The sequence below is a fragment of the Trichoderma virens genome, assembly GCF_000170995.1.
Source record: "Trichoderma virens Gv29-8 chromosome Unknown TRIVIscaffold_1, whole genome shotgun sequence".
NCBI lineage: Eukaryota > Fungi > Ascomycota > Sordariomycetes > Hypocreales > Hypocreaceae > Trichoderma > Trichoderma virens.
The window spans coordinates 1,601,720-1,617,821 of NW_014013748.1; the positions used below are offsets into that span (position 1 = coordinate 1,601,720).

General features: G+C 50.8%; 5 protein-coding genes across 5 annotated transcripts; 3 read left to right on the forward strand and 2 right to left on the reverse strand.

The window, feature by feature from the left end:
• Nucleotides 1-1,649: 1,649 nt before the first annotated feature.
• Nucleotides 1,650-2,575, forward strand: TRIVIDRAFT_140932 (uncharacterized protein; the record flags this gene model as incomplete). The annotated part of the gene is made up of 4 exons (XM_014105978.1): nucleotides 1,650-1,780; nucleotides 2,035-2,080; nucleotides 2,132-2,249; nucleotides 2,457-2,575. 4 exons carry the CDS (start codon nucleotides 1,650-1,652, stop codon nucleotides 2,573-2,575), a joined length of 414 nt encoding a protein of 137 aa, XP_013961453.1.
• Nucleotides 2,576-3,255: 680 nt separating this feature from the next.
• TRIVIDRAFT_10240 (Hypothetical protein) lies at nucleotides 3,256-7,764 on the reverse strand (the record flags this gene model as incomplete). The annotated part of the gene is made up of 4 exons (XM_014105466.2): nucleotides 3,256-4,092; nucleotides 4,147-4,350; nucleotides 4,424-7,516; nucleotides 7,588-7,764. Coding segments are annotated over 4 exons (4,311 nt in total), but the record flags the coding sequence as incomplete, so codon positions are not given.
• Nucleotides 7,765-9,598: 1,834 nt separating this feature from the next.
• TRIVIDRAFT_34510 (uncharacterized protein) lies at nucleotides 9,599-11,257 on the forward strand (the record flags this gene model as incomplete). The annotated part of the gene is made up of 7 exons (XM_014105979.1): nucleotides 9,599-9,667; nucleotides 9,761-10,003; nucleotides 10,090-10,120; nucleotides 10,342-10,443; nucleotides 10,493-10,663; nucleotides 10,723-11,022; nucleotides 11,091-11,257. The coding sequence occupies 7 exons, from the start codon at nucleotides 9,599-9,601 to the stop codon at nucleotides 11,255-11,257; spliced, it is 1,083 nt and encodes a 360-aa protein (XP_013961454.1).
• Nucleotides 11,258-11,386: 129 nt separating this feature from the next.
• TRIVIDRAFT_211410 (uncharacterized protein) lies at nucleotides 11,387-12,007 on the forward strand (the record flags this gene model as incomplete). The annotated part of the gene is made up of 1 exon (XM_014105981.1): nucleotides 11,387-12,007. One exon carries the CDS (start codon nucleotides 11,609-11,611, stop codon nucleotides 11,870-11,872), a length of 264 nt encoding a protein of 87 aa, XP_013961456.1.
• TRIVIDRAFT_207728 (uncharacterized protein) lies at nucleotides 11,387-14,016 on the reverse strand (the record flags this gene model as incomplete). The annotated part of the gene is made up of 4 exons (XM_014105980.1): nucleotides 11,387-13,519; nucleotides 13,584-13,751; nucleotides 13,838-13,905; nucleotides 13,962-14,016. The coding sequence occupies 4 exons, from the start codon at nucleotides 14,014-14,016 to the stop codon at nucleotides 11,906-11,908; spliced, it is 1,905 nt and encodes a 634-aa protein (XP_013961455.1).
• Between the last annotated feature and the right edge of the window lie 2,086 nt (nucleotides 14,017-16,102).

Consider the following 16,102-nt stretch of genomic DNA (forward strand, 5'->3'; position numbering starts at 1 on the left):
GGTGGGCAAGTTGCACAAGCAAAATCCGGGACAAATCTCAGGAGTTTAAATTGATTGACGTCTTGGATGTTGCGCCTGTAGGAAGAAAAAGAAGAAAGGAGAAAAAGACTTGTCTCGAGGACACGCGACGCGACCGAGCGAAACCAACTGTGTTCCCAAAAGAAGCACCAAACAGACTGCAATTGCAATCCACAGAGTGATCGAGGCAAAAAGATTGCGCAACGAAGGAGTGACGAGAAAAGGAGGGGTAAAGGCTTTCGACTCCAACTCCGAGAAGAAGAACAATGACAACGGGGGGAATAGAGGAGAAGAAAAAGGACGGAGCCAGGAGGAGGGCAGAAGAAATACTTAGCCCAACTGCGCGATGCGCGGTACGTATACGCAGTCTTACGGCAGAATCTAAAGGTGGCCTCGACACTAGCACCAGCATAGTTTAAGCCCGCCTGTCCCCTTTTCCAGAGTGGAAATTTGGCTTCTGCAGGCGGTGACGCCAAGTAAACCGCTGGCACATGTGATTGGGCATCGTCGGCGGTCGACAGCCAATCCGAGGTCTGGCAAAGTTTCTCTCATTCTCGCGGCCACGTGACCTCGGCCCAGGCGAGAGCCAGAGAGGTTGTCTGAGGCACAGATCTGGGACTGGATACCACCGTAATTTCGGGGCTGCGCGGACGCCGTGCGAATGCGAAGCAATTAGAGCATACGAGTAATTCAATCATACGAAATATAGCGGGAGACCCAAGGCAAGGCGACAGCTGAGCAAGGCAGCTAGCCGGAACCTGGAGCTTGGGCTCGTGCTCTCTACGCCTCTCTACCTACTTATATACCTTGAAGCAAGAGTCTCGAACCTTGAAACTTTTCCTTTTTCACGGGCACGCTGTTTTTACTTTTATATACTTCGTGGGCGTACGCTATTGGAAGCCGCCTCGAACATGGCTGTTGAAGTGCGGCCGATCTGAAGATTTGAATTACTCGCATCTAAGACAAGCAACGCAGATTCGATGCAAATCGGAGTGCCAGGATCCCCGACGCCTGGAACCGAGGATTGCGTCGCTAAAATCCCTTCCGATCGAACCATGGGCTGCTACCACTAGTGCATCTTACTGCAGTACGGAGTAGTAGGACTGATATAAATAATCGCAGCGTCTCGCAGAAAGATGTATCGATGGTGCGCCATCACGCTGCTGAATGCATGCATGCATGCCAGTAGTATCAAAAATGGCATTCCGGCCAAGCTGCACCCCGAAACGGAGGTTCGGTATCAGCAGCTCAGCTCGACAAATAGAAACTGGCCGAATTGAAAGCCTATTGTAATTGAGGCCGTACGCGACCAGCTCCAATGCACTGTGCCTCACACGCAAATTGCGCCCAGCGACAGCCCCGCCATATTTCCAATTCGCACTGTCGCGTCCCGCTTGGCCGGGTAAATCAGGCAATGCCGTGGCTTAGTCATCCGCCGCCCTCAGGCGATTCTTTGCTCCAAAACACCTCTTGCCATCTCTGGCCCGCCCAAAAGCTCACAACACCAAAACCAGCACCAAACTCAAACTCTCTTTCCCCCTCAAAGGCCCTCTTTGTGCTTTTCTCGCCGAGCTTCTCCTTCAACCATGCAGTCCGCCGCCCTCCTCCGTGCCGCCGCCCGCGGCTCCTCCATGGTCCGCGCCGCCGCCGTCCGTCCCGCGCCTTTCGCTGTTCGCTCGGCCGTTGCCGCTCGCCCTTTCAGCGTCTCTGCCTCCCGACGAGCCGAGCATGCTGAGGAGACCTTTGAAGAGTTCACTGCCAGGTGAGGCTCGCTGCCTTTTTTTTGCTTCGTGGATCCACGGCAGGGGGGGAATTGAGTGGAATGCGCTGCGCTGTTGGAGGGAAATAATCAAGAGAGGGAGAAAAAAAATATGTCGAGAAGTGGGCGGCATAACGGCGAACCGAGAAACTTGTGTGGCCGTCAAAAAGAGCGCTGGCGATCCAATCACCGACCTGCCGTGCATGCCATCGCCGACTGACGTGTCCAATGGCTGACCGAGCTGTGCAAAATTACAGATTCGAGAAGGAGTTTGATGCTGTGCAGGACGTCTTCGAGCTCCAGGTAGTCTCTACGGCTCCAAGTATCGTATGATGTACTAAGGTCATATTTTAGCGCAACCTCAACAACGCCTTCGCCTACGATCTCGTTCCCTCGCCCTCTGTCGTCGCCGCTGCCCTCAAGGCTGCCCGGAGAGTCAACGACTTTGCTACTGCTGTCCGCATTTTCGAAGGTACGCCAAAATGCTGCTCCTCTCTGTCGTCTTAATTGAGTCATCAGCCAAGCCGGGCTTCCCCACCCTCGGGAGGCGCCATGCTTCATAAAAAAGACTATCCATGCTGCATATTATATTATATATTCTTCTACAGCATGCAGCACCCACGCATTGCATACATCATCCCGTCGAGACCAACATGCTGACGCGCATACCGATACACAGGCATCAAGGCTAAGGTCGAGAACAAGAACCAGTACCAGCAGTACCTGGATGAGCTGAAGCCTCTGCGAGAGGAGCTGGGCGTCGCACTGAAGGAGGACCTTTACCCCGAGGAGAAATAAGCTACTGTCCACGAGGAGAAAAATTCCGTTCCGAGTCTTGTACATGGTATTGTGTTGGGAGGGAAGAGGATAGCGAGGGTGCTAGACGGTTGATGGGAAGGGGGCCTCCCAAACCAATGTCTGATAAGTTTGAAGAAGCATATAGTGTATACTGCTCCCTACTGTTGTTGCAACACCTAGCTGCTTCAACGAAATTTTTTAAAAAAAAGAAATTCACAGATTCCCTTGGCTGCATCATATCATTATTATACTATAAAAATTTCACATTCGATAATCCTGACAAACTTCCTCAGTCAAATAGCGTGTGCTATTCAATCTGCATGGCGGCTCCGGTGTGACGATGCCTTGAGCGACCTCCCTTTATGCCTTTTATATAATTATGTATCCATCTTGATCCCTGTAAGGAGACTAAATTGCCTCGAGCCAATTTCCTGTTGAAACTAAAAGAAAGAAAGAGAGAAAGAAAGAACAAAAGAAAAATAACCACCTCAAGTAAGAATATCAAAAAATAAATAAAACAAAATAAGAAAGAAAACGGGGAGACCCTAACACCTCCCTACTCCAACCAAGCATAAAAAAAAGCCGACGTATAACTAAGACAAGCGTTCGCCTCTCACCCTGAACCTCGATTTGAATCCCCGCTTCTCAGAAGAAGAAGAAAATGAAAGGTAAAAGAGACCCTATCTTAAATGATCGTATCTGCTGTTTCTTGGCTGCTGTCCGTAGAGCTGCATCCCTTCAATGCCAGCTCCCAGAGCTGGGCTGGCCCCTCTACTACCTGGACCTCCATATGTTCGAGTAAGCGGGCTGCGCATTCCCATGCGTGGACTCCGTGGTACACTAGACTGTCGGGTCTCCCGCCGGCCGTTCTTGAGCTGCCGAAGCTCTTCATTGGCAAGGTCCAGCTCTCTCTCTCGGTGTTGTAACTGAAACTTGAGATCTGCAATCTGCGCAATGTATAAATTTACAGTTTCTCGCTCCTGGATCTCATGAATCTTGACCGAGTTTTCAGATGCCTTCTTAGCAAGGTCCTCGTTTTGGCTTCTCAGTTGGTTGTTTTCTGATTTCAACCCAGACGCAGTCGAGGCAGCGTCTTGGTACAAATTCCGGATGTAGTCTGCGTCCTTGTGGGCATTCTCCAGCCGCTTCTCGAGAACAGAAACCTTGGCTTGTGCGTCATGTAAGAGCTTCTCGGTTTTTGCCAGGGGTGTATCTTGTGGATCAGAAGCATTGGGATCTTCCGTCAGTCGCGCCACAGTAGCTTCTAACTCCGTAATAATCTTCTTTGCCTTTTCAGCTTCTTTTTCTGATTGAGCTGCAGCAGACTGCATAGCTGCCTCCATTTTGTTCCTTTCGGTTTCGAACCGAGAACGGTCTTGCAGCGCAACACGCTGGGCCTCATACACTCTGTGAGTTGTTCTCTCGTATTCCTTGACCCGCTTCTCAAGGCTTGAAATCACTTCTCGATATTCCTGGTCGCAATCAGTAGCTTCCAAGTTACGCTCATACTCGGCGAACTTTGCAACGTTAGCTAGATATCGACACAGAACCAGATTGGTATGGAAGAGTACCTTTTCAGCCATCTTCTGCAGAGATGCATGGGAAACGTTGATTAATACTTGCGGTCGAGAAGAATCCCTAGCTGCAGTAGCATATTGAGCCAACATAGCCCTCACTTCGTCGGATACTGGAGCCTGGCCTGTCCCAATTGCCGCTGTCGCCTCACTCGTAGAAAGCACCCGTGGTCTTTTGCTCTCAAAATTATCTGATTCGTTCTATAAACAGATTATGCAATGTCAGTTACTCAGACTGAGAACGCAGTTGCCACAGCCTCCGAAGGCCACTTACATGTTTGCGCTTGCGGCCACTTTCCTGTTCTTGATGGGTGATTACCGGCATCTGTGATCGCGATTGGGAATGGACATAGACGTCAAGAATAGTTTCTGGTACAGGGATGGCATCCCACAGAGGCGTGTCTTGATCGCTTGCCAGGAATTCTATGAATAGGGCGGCAATCTCGTGTGGCTCTTGGTAGCCACGCTCGGGACTGGCCACCAGATTCCGAGCGCGCACAATTCCAGATACCAGGACGCTCTTTCGTTCTATTAGAGTCAAGTCATCTGGTATCTGAAGATCAATATGTTCAATGGAATGAGTTGTCACTAGAACCAAGACGAGTTGCCGCCTGTTGTCGCCAGAGCTTGTTAGCCCTTGTGCGATGGCCGAGTTTCTAAAAGAATGATCATATCCAATCACGACGTCGAATTCCCGAGAGTCAACAACTTCGGTCGGCAGTGCAAGAACCAGTTTAGAGTTGGAATCGCTGGGAGAGAAATCCGATTTACCAATAGCATCGCAACTGAATTGCATTCTGAGAGCTTCTGCTAAATGGCAAAGAAGCCGGAGGAGATCTGGTGAGCGAGCGACGATCAAAACCTTTGAATGATGCTCAATGCCGCTCAAAAGTTCAAATATGAAGTTGAATTTTGGGTTAGCATCGCAGCAATATTTGGCTAGCTCTGCTGGAGGTAGCGTTTCAAGGTCGCTTCCCACCACATCTTCGGGATAATCACATATGTTCAACAAAATATTGAAGAGCTCGTCGATGCGGTTTACTAGGAGCTGATCTGGCTCTGAGTAGTCCTCGTCGCTGAAAGACCTATTAAACTCCTTGATCGAAGCCTTGAATTCGACTATGATGTCGTTGTACTTCTGACGCAAGCTTGCCTGAAAAGGGAGTGTCACGATATGCTCCACGACTCCTGACGGGGCGAAAGATGCCGATGATTCGGCGGGGCTATGCTCGCGTTGAACCTGCTCCAAATGAGCAGTATCGGTTGAAGGTCCTTGCATCATAGTTTCATCCGGGTTAATAAAGGATACCAGAGGGATATCTTTGTAGGCTGGCTCTGGTTGGCGACTGATGTCAGCAAGGGAGACTGTAGATTGCTGTGCCTGTATAAATTCAGAGGCAGTCACAGGTTGTTGCTCCAACTCTGCTCCAGTAAAGGCTGGGCCAAATATGTCTGCCAATACTGCTGCAACGGGTTTCTGTGGAGTTGAGACTTGTGGTCCAACTGTTGAGGTTGTTGTATCCCCCTCATCTTGTGTCCTCTCAGCTGCTCCAGCGGCTGTTATATGTTCGGAAGATTCTCCCTCTTTGCTCTCAGTTGATTTGGCGCCGTGGGGTAAATCAGTTGAATGCATAGGTAACTCGGTGTACGCATTGGGTACGCCTCTCTCTACCGGCGCTCCATGCTCAGCAGGTTCTCCGGCCAAAGCCTGATCGAGTGGCATCTGATGGGGTGCTGATGGATGCGACGTAGAATCAGCTTCGCCGTCAAATTCGTGTAAGCTGAATATTTCCGACAGCTCTGCATCCAGCGTCCGATGACGCCTCTCAGCGGCTTGCTCTGGGGTCTCGTTTTCCATCCTCTGGCCTATGATGACTTCTAGATGGCCTTCCACGACGATCAGGACTGGTTGTTGTGATGGGAGATTGGTAACCTCTTGTGGACGAGGTGAGACGGAGATATGAGTTTGATCGTTCTCACCAACGTGTTGACGATGATTTGCGTCGGACTCAGACTGGCTTTCTTGGGATTTACTTTCCGTAAGTTGATGGGACGGTGCGCCGAAAACGCGAGGAACTATTTGGGCAGCTTGAGAACCCCCTGGGTCTGACGCAGATAGAGTGCTAGAGCGGATTGTAGAGACGATCTCCGCAGCAGGACGAGCGGGTGATTCGAGGATTCGACTGGGCACAGAACTCTCTGGGCACTCCAACACGAGTGAAAAATACGGTTGAGTAAGAAACCTCGGGCTTGCGTCTGATTGTGTATGTATTGACACTGCTGCCTCTGATGATACCGGAGGCTGTGGAGCACGGCGATCTGGTGTATTGTGTGATAACGACTCAGACAGAACAGGGCTAGCGGCTCCCGCGGCCGCCGTTAATTGGTCGGGCTGATGAGAAGGAATGTCTGAACTGACAGTCTCATGGGACTCTTGAATGTAGTCCTCAGATGATGCGTGAGCGAGGCTATGATTAAATAGAGAGGAGTTTTGTCGTCTCTCAATTGCCTTATCAGATTCCTCTGATGTTGGTTTTGAAGGTGCCTCAAAAGAGTCTGGAATGACGTGAGAACTGGACTCGGGTATGCTCTCTTGAAGTTGAGACTCAATCAACCGGTCAGGTGGCTGTGATGATTCGGTTGAAATATGATGCTGTGTCCAGGATCGATCCGTTACGTCCTGCGAGTCTGGAACAGTTCCTTGGGAGTTTCGCACAATGGCAACGCGGCTGTCTTCGTTTTCGAGCTCGGCCAGCGACTGTGTAGACTTGCCGCTTGATTGAGAGCCGAGGACACTTAAGTAATCAGCCGGGTTAAGATTTGAGTTCTTGGGGATCTCCACCACCAGAGACGTAGCTCGTGAACGATATTCTGAGAGATCTACGTCGGACACCTCTGGGAGTTCGGATGGCGTAGAGATTGAAGGTGATGACACGAGAGATGCTGGAGGCTCGTCATAAACAGACCCGCAGGTGTCACTTCTGGGGACTTTACGGGGTGGAATAGAGGATGAGGTGGAAGATGATGAAATCAAGGAGGCTGAGCGTCGCCGCTTCTGTGCGCCGGCTTTGTCGATGCGCCGCTGATGAGCAGGCCGTGGCGGATGGCTCGTGTCGCTCTCTTGGTCTGATGTGGGCTCCGGCTGTGCTTCCGGTTCCTGGTCGTTTGGCTGCCTTGGCTGCTGCTGATCTTGCAGATGCTGCGCCGGGCCTAACTCCGGGTCCGGCCCTGGTTTCGACTCAAATTGATGTTCAAGCTGCTGTTCGAGCTGCTGCTCAAGCTGCTGCTCGAGCTCAAGGTCCTCTCCGAGACGCCGAGCCTTGGTCTTTTCCCATTCCACTCTGGCAAAATTTGTAACTTCAGAGCTCTGCGACGCATGCGAATTAGCAAAAAGTTCTATATAGGGCATGTAAGTGGTGAGCATCATGTTGGACAAACCCAAGTCGGATCATACGCTTGGCCGGTGACGATATTATCGTCCCAGTCAACGAGGTATTCGACGCGACCTCTTGTGGTCCTCTCATCAAGAATGCGCCTGATGGTGTACCAGCCTTCGTCTTGAGCGGCGGGCCTTTTGCGAGTTTTGGACTTCTTTGAGGATCCTTTACGTGACTTCGGCATTGGCCTGAATGAGATGAAACAGCGGATAGAGGGTGTCTCTGCCTTTGAAGCTGGAGAGAGCGAAACAGCTTCTCGGCACTGAAGCTGCTGCTGTAAGCCGGGCGGCCTGAGCCAAACGTCTGGCGGGCACCGCGCTCGACGCTTGCAGAGGATGTAAGTCGAGCTCACGCAGCAATTGGAGAGGCGAGGCTGAGGTGCGCCAGCGGCCCACCAACGACGATTTCAGAAGGTCGGACAGGGCGATGCGACAGGAGTCTTGCAAGGGATCTGGTTGGCTAATCACGTGGAGGCGCCAACCTCTAAATTCCTGGGCAGCGAAATCCGTTGGCGGGGCGAGGCAAGGCGAAACTGCAGAGGCGCACGCTGACAGGGGACAGTGTGAGACGGCTGAGGCTGGCTTTTGGCGATGCGATGGCAAGGCTGGCGCTCGAATTTATTTGTATCGTCTCGCGGTTGAATGAAACGGCGCGGATGGAGATGGTAACAGTTCTGTGCAAGATGCGAATGATAAATAGCAGAGGTAAGATGAATGAAAATACTAGAGCTGTTGCAAGAGAGCGGCGGAGCCTAGAGTGCGTTTGACAGAAGGTAAAAGGCCAAGGTTAATGGTGAAGGTTGAAGGTTGAAAGGTTGGAAAAGAGAGAATCTCGCTTGGGCCTCAATACATCTATCCTTGCCGTCACCCGGCCCCTCCCTTATGTACCCTAGGTAGTGCCAGCACAAACACTTTTTTTCCCTTTGACAGGAGAGAATAGGGTGCGTGCGTATACGAATGTGTGCACCGCGCTGGACAAACAAAGGAAAAGTCATTTCCTCCTCACCTTTGTCCGGCATGCGCATCGGATTTCCGTGGCTGCGGATTCACTTGATACCTGCTGTGATTCAGATCTGAAAAGATGTGCGGCATCGTCTCATATGATGTCAGTGACGGTGACGAGGAGCATGATTTGGGCATGCTGTGGCATCAATGGGCAGTAGTGCCGTGGGAAGTTGTCAAATGATATCCAATTGATTTATCAATTGCAGAGTAAAAATGGCAATTGGACGGTCAAAAGAGCCAGATCTCGAGCCACGTACCTCGTGGCACAAAAAGATCAATTGATTTGACGATGGCTCAGGTACAAAGTCCTACATGTATCTACCCATCAAAGTCTGAACGTCGAACGGCACTATTCCATTCCCCTACTGTCTCCCAGAGTAGATGAAGAAGTCAATGATCAATACCATGAGACATCATCTCCAATATGAAATACTAATCGACAGAACATCAAGATGGTTATGCAAACCTTCTCAACGGCTCATGTGCAAACGGCGCCATCATAGAGCACTTGGCTCCGAGATTCGCCGCTTATATGCAACAGCCCTGGTCAGAGAATGTAATCAGCCTCGCGATTCAATCAATTCAACGCTTTTAGTTCGACAACGAGCTGCGGTGGCGTCTTGGATGCATTTCCGATCTGCTTGGCTGCATAAAAGCTGCACGACTTGCCGTCTCCGGCATCTTGACCTGTCAGGCTGCATATTTGTAGTGCTACCTCGGGTGACTCGCTGTGGCACCTAATGCGCGAAGTACCCCTAACCTACAGGTACCTGGACCCCCGAGCCCCTACCATTTCAGCAGACCCCAGCCTGCAAACGCGCTAGAAGCACACCTGGATCTCGCAAGCGCCTTCGATCTCACCTTGTTCTCACCTCTCACATCAATGCCATCTCGAGTCAGCTGCTGCTTTGTCTAATCCATCCATCACCCATGCAGTGACTTTCAGCTGGATGAGGTGAATAGGATATATGGCGACGCGTGATACGTGTCGCGTCTCCAGATCCCAACATGTCCAACTTCTCCATACAGCCGTTAGGGCGGTTTGTGGGAGCCAGCCAACCTGTTAAGAGACCAAAGGTATGGAAGGCCAGAAAAGCTGCGCTGTGCCGAAACACGACGTAATCAATCCATTGGCAGCCGTCGACCAAAGCTTACATAGCCCTCGAATAGGAATTCTCTTGCTTTTCCTATGACGAAAGCCATGGATTTCACCCTGATGATTCGTCGTTGAAATACTATTATCCTCCACAGCTTGGGGTAGATTTGTCCTTAGGATTCAACACGTTTGTGAAACACGATGATTCCAAGGATGAGCACCTCGACAGCTTACTAAAGGCCATTGTGTTACACGAGAAGGAAACGGGAGCCAAGATTGATGCGAATATAGTGACATGGAGAGGCATGATGACGAAGGTATATATGGCTTCTTTCATAAACTCAGCTGTCAATTGCCATCGTCAAAGCAGCAGCAGCAACATTTAGAACTAACGACAGTGTAGATATTGGCTGCGCCGTTTGAGCAATATGACGGGTACAGCCCCCTTCCATCTTATCCTCTTCATTCTCAGACTTTTATCTAAATAACTAATCACCTGATATATACAGCTTCGAAATGAATGCCACATTATACCAGGTATATCCATTCACATTTCCTTGGCCCGGCTCGCATCTCTAACACAATCAATCTCTAGGGAACCATGTACGCGATATACACCATATGTCTAACATGCCAGCTCCTAATATTTATGACAGTTTTATCGAAGACAATCACGCGCAGAAGATGCTTTCGAGACAAAACGAAGATCGTGGGAAACCTAGAAGGGGACCCCCTCTTGATGTCATGCAGTTCTGGGGTTAATATCATCGCTATGCCCTGTATCATCTCCCGCTGACCAATGAAAGGGTATAAATTTGAGACGCTGTCAACACTTCCTGCTCCTTGGGCAGAGACCTCCAGAGACTTCATCGAAGGCAGGGAGAAACAAGTCGTTAATAACAACGAGCAATACTGCTCTATTGTACGGACAGGCATCGGCAAGGCTGTTCTCTGTTTGGGAGGGGAAGTCGATGCAAGTAAGATTTTTTTGACATCCTATTGTCATGGCGGCTGATTCTAACCGACCGCCCAATAGTATGGGACAGCAAGCCCCAAGAGAAAGGAAAGCCGATCAACTGGGTTGAGCTCAAGACAACCGCCGAGCTCCGCCACGGTGGCGACATTGAGAATTTCCACCGCAAGCTCATGAAGTATTGGATCCAGTCATTTCTCCTCGGCGTCCCAAAGATCATAGTTGGCTTCCGCACGCGGGACGGCATCCTCGTCGACATCAAGGAGATTGAGACACAGCAGATCCCGCAGACGGTAAACGCGCGTCCGAACCCGGCATGGAACGCAGATATATGTGTGAATTTTGCGGGCGCTTTCCTGGAGTGTATGTCCTTTTATCTTCCATCTCTCTCTGCTCTCTGCTCTCTTTCTCTTATACTAATTTATAACTAGGGCTCATGCAAGTCATCAACGACGAAGGAGTATGGAGAATATCTCGGCGGGCCCACTCGCCCGTCATTGAAGTCTACAAGGCGGAAGAAACAGGGCATGGGGACATCCTCACAGACGAATTTAAAGACTGGAGAATTAAGTTGGACCTCGGACCAAGTGAGCCTTGAAAATTACGGGTGCAATGTTGAATGAAGATTCCCTTACGCTGAGGGGCGTACGACTGTCTCTAAGAAAGATACCGACGGATATTGCAGCATTTTGGAGACTCAAAATTACTTCCAAATTGATTTAGTCGTGAGATATCCATCTTTAAAGATGGTTTACATGCTTGCATACATACATACGTACATTCCAAATGGCAAAATCAAATTCAATCAGCTTGTTAGACGCCTGTTCCCCAAATCCCGAGAAAAAGAACAAAAAGTAGCAGAAAGAGAAGAAGAAGAAGAAGAATAGGAGGGAAAAAAAAGTAAAAAGGGGGATAAAAGAATAGAACAAAAAAAGAGACAGCACCCAATATGGGCAGAAAAAGACCATCTCCAAATCCCAATATACGTCCTCCAAAGCCAGCCACCAATCTCAGGTCAAAATCTTTTCAAGTAGACACAGATCCTAAACGCCTCGCCCCTCCAGTGGTCGCTCCTCATCTGGAGGCTAGACTCGATATGCAAATTCATTATATCGCGCGTGAAATTATATCAAGCTTCGACAACCCTCCCCGTGAGGAACCCAGCATTATTACTTCATCCGTTAAGTTCGTTTCAAATCGCATGGTCAGGTAGATGCAAACACTTTGGCACGTCCCGATTGTGACATCATATAGCCGGCCATCGGATCCGCAGACCATCAGCCCATCGGTTATAGAGCACGTCGGACAACTGCTTGCAGTGCTCCATGCCTGATTGAGTTTCCCGCCCAGGATACTTTTCCTCAATACCTAGTTTGTCTTGGTCTCTTAGGCTCTCCTTTGATACCGGCGACTCGAGTTGTCGCCGGCGATGGCTTCTGAAATTAGGGTTTGTGGAGCTCAGTGCCAACTTGGCAGGGCTCGGTGACGGAGTTGAGCTCTTAACGACCACAGTCCCCTGAGGAGTGCCGTCATCTGGGACCTTTTGTACTGACTGACGTAGTACCGCGCCATTCAGTTTGTTATCCTGGCTCATGGCAGTAACTAGGTTGTTCATAAGATGGTATGTTCCCTCGGGATCAACCGCATCCAATGCTGCAAAGGCTTCGGATAACTTGGCCAGAGCCTCCCGCTTTTGCATGGTAGAGGTCTGTGCATGAAGCTCTGCAAGCGTGGGCTCTACCGCCTTAGAGTATAGCCTTCGCCCCAAGAGAGCCTCTTTGCCATGGGGCTCGACCGGCGCAGCCACTGGCGGGGGGACATTCTCGTCGACAAAAACGTCATCATCTGGGGTTGTAGATCTGACCACTTGCATACCAGCCGATCCATCTGATGGAACTCTTCGAAACAGACGCATAGTCGACCCCGAATTACCAAAAGACATGTCGGGTTGAAGTGGTCTTTTAGGAGCTATGATTGAGCCTCGGGGAGAGCCGTTAGCGTACGACGAGGGTACTTGCATGATGGAAGGTGTGCGCCGGACTGTTGACTTCCGGATAGTGCTAACAGCTGGTGATGAAGGTGACGAAGATCCCAGAGGACCTTCATTGATGTCCAACCTGCGAAATCCGTCCTCTGTAGCTGACAACACGGATGATGATTTGCGATGATGCTTGACGGTTGGTCGCTTCGGCGGAGCTACCGATTTCACGGTGTCAAACACCCAGGCTTCGTTGTCGTTGCTTTTATTTGAGATTGTTTGCAACGTTTCCTGATAATATATCGGATGTTTTTGACGATTTTGGTTCGCGTCCCACATTTGCCTTTGCATGATTAGCTCCTGCAGAGCTTCAATTTTGCCAGCCGAGCGAATGAATCTGTGACGAAGCAGCTCCTTGGCGCTGGGTCGACGGCCGCACTCTTTTGTGAGGCACTGGGCCACGAAATCTCTGAATTCCTTACTAAAGTGACTTTCCAGCCGCGGCGGTGGGTTTTTGGGGATCTGGAAGAGCACTTTCATCGGGTGAATGTGACAAAGAGGGGGCTCTCCATTGGCCATCTCCATTGCAGTAATGCCCAAGGACCAGATATCGGCCTTGAAGCTGTAGCCGTCTTGCTGGATTACTTCAGGAGCCATCCAGAACGGCGTGCCAACAAATGTGTTGCGTTGAGACTTGATGTTGGTGAGCTGAGCAGCGACACCAAAATCAGCCAACTTCACCTTGCCAGCATCTGACAGCAAGACGTTTGCCGCCTTGATATCACGGTGGATCTTTCCCTCGCTATGCAGATATTGGATTCCATAGAGAAGTTCACGGCAGATGATGGCGATGTGCGCCTCAGTGAAGTTTCCTGGTTTCAACTGGAGACGACGGCATATTAGAAATGAGGTCAAGACGAGACGATGAACAGGACCATCGACTCACCAAATCCAGACAGGATCCACCGCCCAAGTATTCCATGATAATCCATAGCTTGTGGCCTCGCAGGAACGAACCTTTATACTGGGTCACGTATGGACTGGCACAGGTGCTGAGAACAGCAATCTCGGCTTGAATGTCTTGAATATCATCATCGCTGGACTCAAGATCAATCTGCGAAACACAGTTGCGTTAGTTCACTGGCCCTGGCCTGATTGCGAGAAGAAGTCATGAATTGGCAAAACCAGGGCCGGTCTCACATGTTTAATGGCCACAGTCTCTCCGGTGATCTTATCGATTCCCTTGTAAACAACGCCGAAACTTCCGCCTGGATAACTGAGTTAGCATTGCGAACAAGCAAAGGGTCAACTAGATTGGGCTCACGGCCTAGCTCCTCCAGCACCTGGTAGTCGGAGGCAAGAGTCTCGTCATCAGCCATCTCGGCGTGGGTCAAGCGATATTGCCCTTCCCTGTTGTACTCGTACTCTCCCAGACGCCGGCGCAATTAAACAGGGCGAGGCAAGCCAATATGCGCAAGGGCCGCGCAGCTGGGAGGTTGAAATTGGCTTCTGTCGGGATTAAGCAGCGAACAGTGGAACTTGCGGCAGACGTCGAGCCGATGGAAGCCAAGAGCGATCGGATCACGAAGCGTCGACTGTAACCGTAACCGTAACCGTAGCCGTAGGAGCCCTAGTTTAATATACAGACGGCAAATAACAGCCAGCGTTCTAGCTGCTTCGCGGCCAAGGTTAAGGTAAAGATGAACAAATGGACGGTTGTCCGGGGCAGTGGAGCCGCAGGCAGCTAGGGGTAGCTTTTGTTTACAATGGACCGCTTTGGGATAGCTGTTCGGCTGGCGGGGGCCATTCTTTTGGTTTTAGGCCTGAGGGCCGCTAATGGGGGCCTATGAGAAACTAAGTTGCAGGTTTAATGGATCAAAGTTATGCTACATTATGGATTGATAATTTCAAATTCAACGGTATTATGATTGCGATTTGCAGCGCGATAAACACCAACATATGCATGCGCGGCTGAGGAGCTGAAGAGGGATCAACAAACATGCAGCGTGTTGCTCACGCCAATGCACGAAAGCAGTGCATTCTGCCAGCTTTGCTGCACGGCAACCCATAGTGCATATTCGGGGTGTGCGGGCGAGAATTGACGGGATGTGTGTGCCTATCAGGATTACTACATGTACCTATGTGTGAGTACTTCCATAGGTACAATCCGTTCCGGCACTTTGCCCACAGAGGGTCTGGTGCTGTGCTCAGCTGTACAGGTATCATTGCAATTATGTGGTCCTCGGCGCCTTAGTGCATTGAGTACTACTGTAGTGCACCGCAGTCCACCGCCAGGCTCTCACGTAGCGCCCAGTAGTCGCCATCTCCATATTTGACGTAATCCATCAAATTTCATCAGTGTCTCTCCGTTGGCCGCCATTCTTGCAGTCCCTGTGTCAGAACCATCAAACTAACACCAAAGGGAGGCTCTGCTGCAGCGGTCGCCATGGAACCAAGCCCCGATCCCCCAGCCACCCAAAGATCTGGCTCGCCATTCGCAGGCTCGTCTTACAGTTGATCACAGGCGTTGTTAGCGCCATGCGCCGTGCGATGGCGCTAACACGAGGGGCCGCGCTCCCTTCCGCCAGCCACCTGCAAATCGATCACCACGGCAACGCCATCTGCCCCTCTGTTGTCCCGGCCCTGCAAGGCGTCGCCGGCAGCTTTTCGTCGGCCAGTCCCGTAGTAGCTCCAGCACGGGGACAACGCTGAGAAGCGGACCTCGAGCTGCGTCCATGCCTTGCTGCAATCTCGCTTGATGCAGCCCAATCCACGACCTGCGGCTACGAGTCCAGACGTCAAATTGCAGCGCTGCTGCCATTACTCGCCAACTACATGTGCAGGCACAGGCACAGTCCCTTGTCGAAATCTCCTCAGTACTTGGCACACACCGGCCCTTGCACCCAATTCTCGGTACCCGATACCTGCAGTTTGCATTCAATTGCACAAGCTGCCTGCCATTTGCCTGTGCTCGGCCTGCATTAGCATTAGCAGCTGCTGGGGCTTTGTGCTGCATCTGGGGCTGGGAGAGACAAAGAGAATTCCAATCCGCCCCCGTCTGCCATCAACAAGAGCCCAGGGTATCATGCTTTTTGCTGTCGCCGTTGGATCGCAGCTTTGGGACATGTGCCATCTCTCAATTCTGGGCTTTTTCTAATCGACCACCAGCCGCGCCTTTCGACTGCGCGTTGTCGGGCTGATATTTCGACGGCCAGCCTGAATTCGTTCGGTGAAGCGGCGAGGTGCCGAACGCGTCTATTCCATCAGCTGCACACACCTGTCGCCCGATATTTGCTGCCAGACAAGGGATAAACAACAACGGGGATAATTTTTTTTTTCTTTCCCTTTTCCCTTTTCCCTCTCTCTCTTCCTCCCCCTTCTCCTTCTTCCTCCGACCGCTTGTTTTCCCACAAACTTCAGTGCTGGTCAATTCGGCGACTGAGGCGTGGCGCAACTGTCAACATT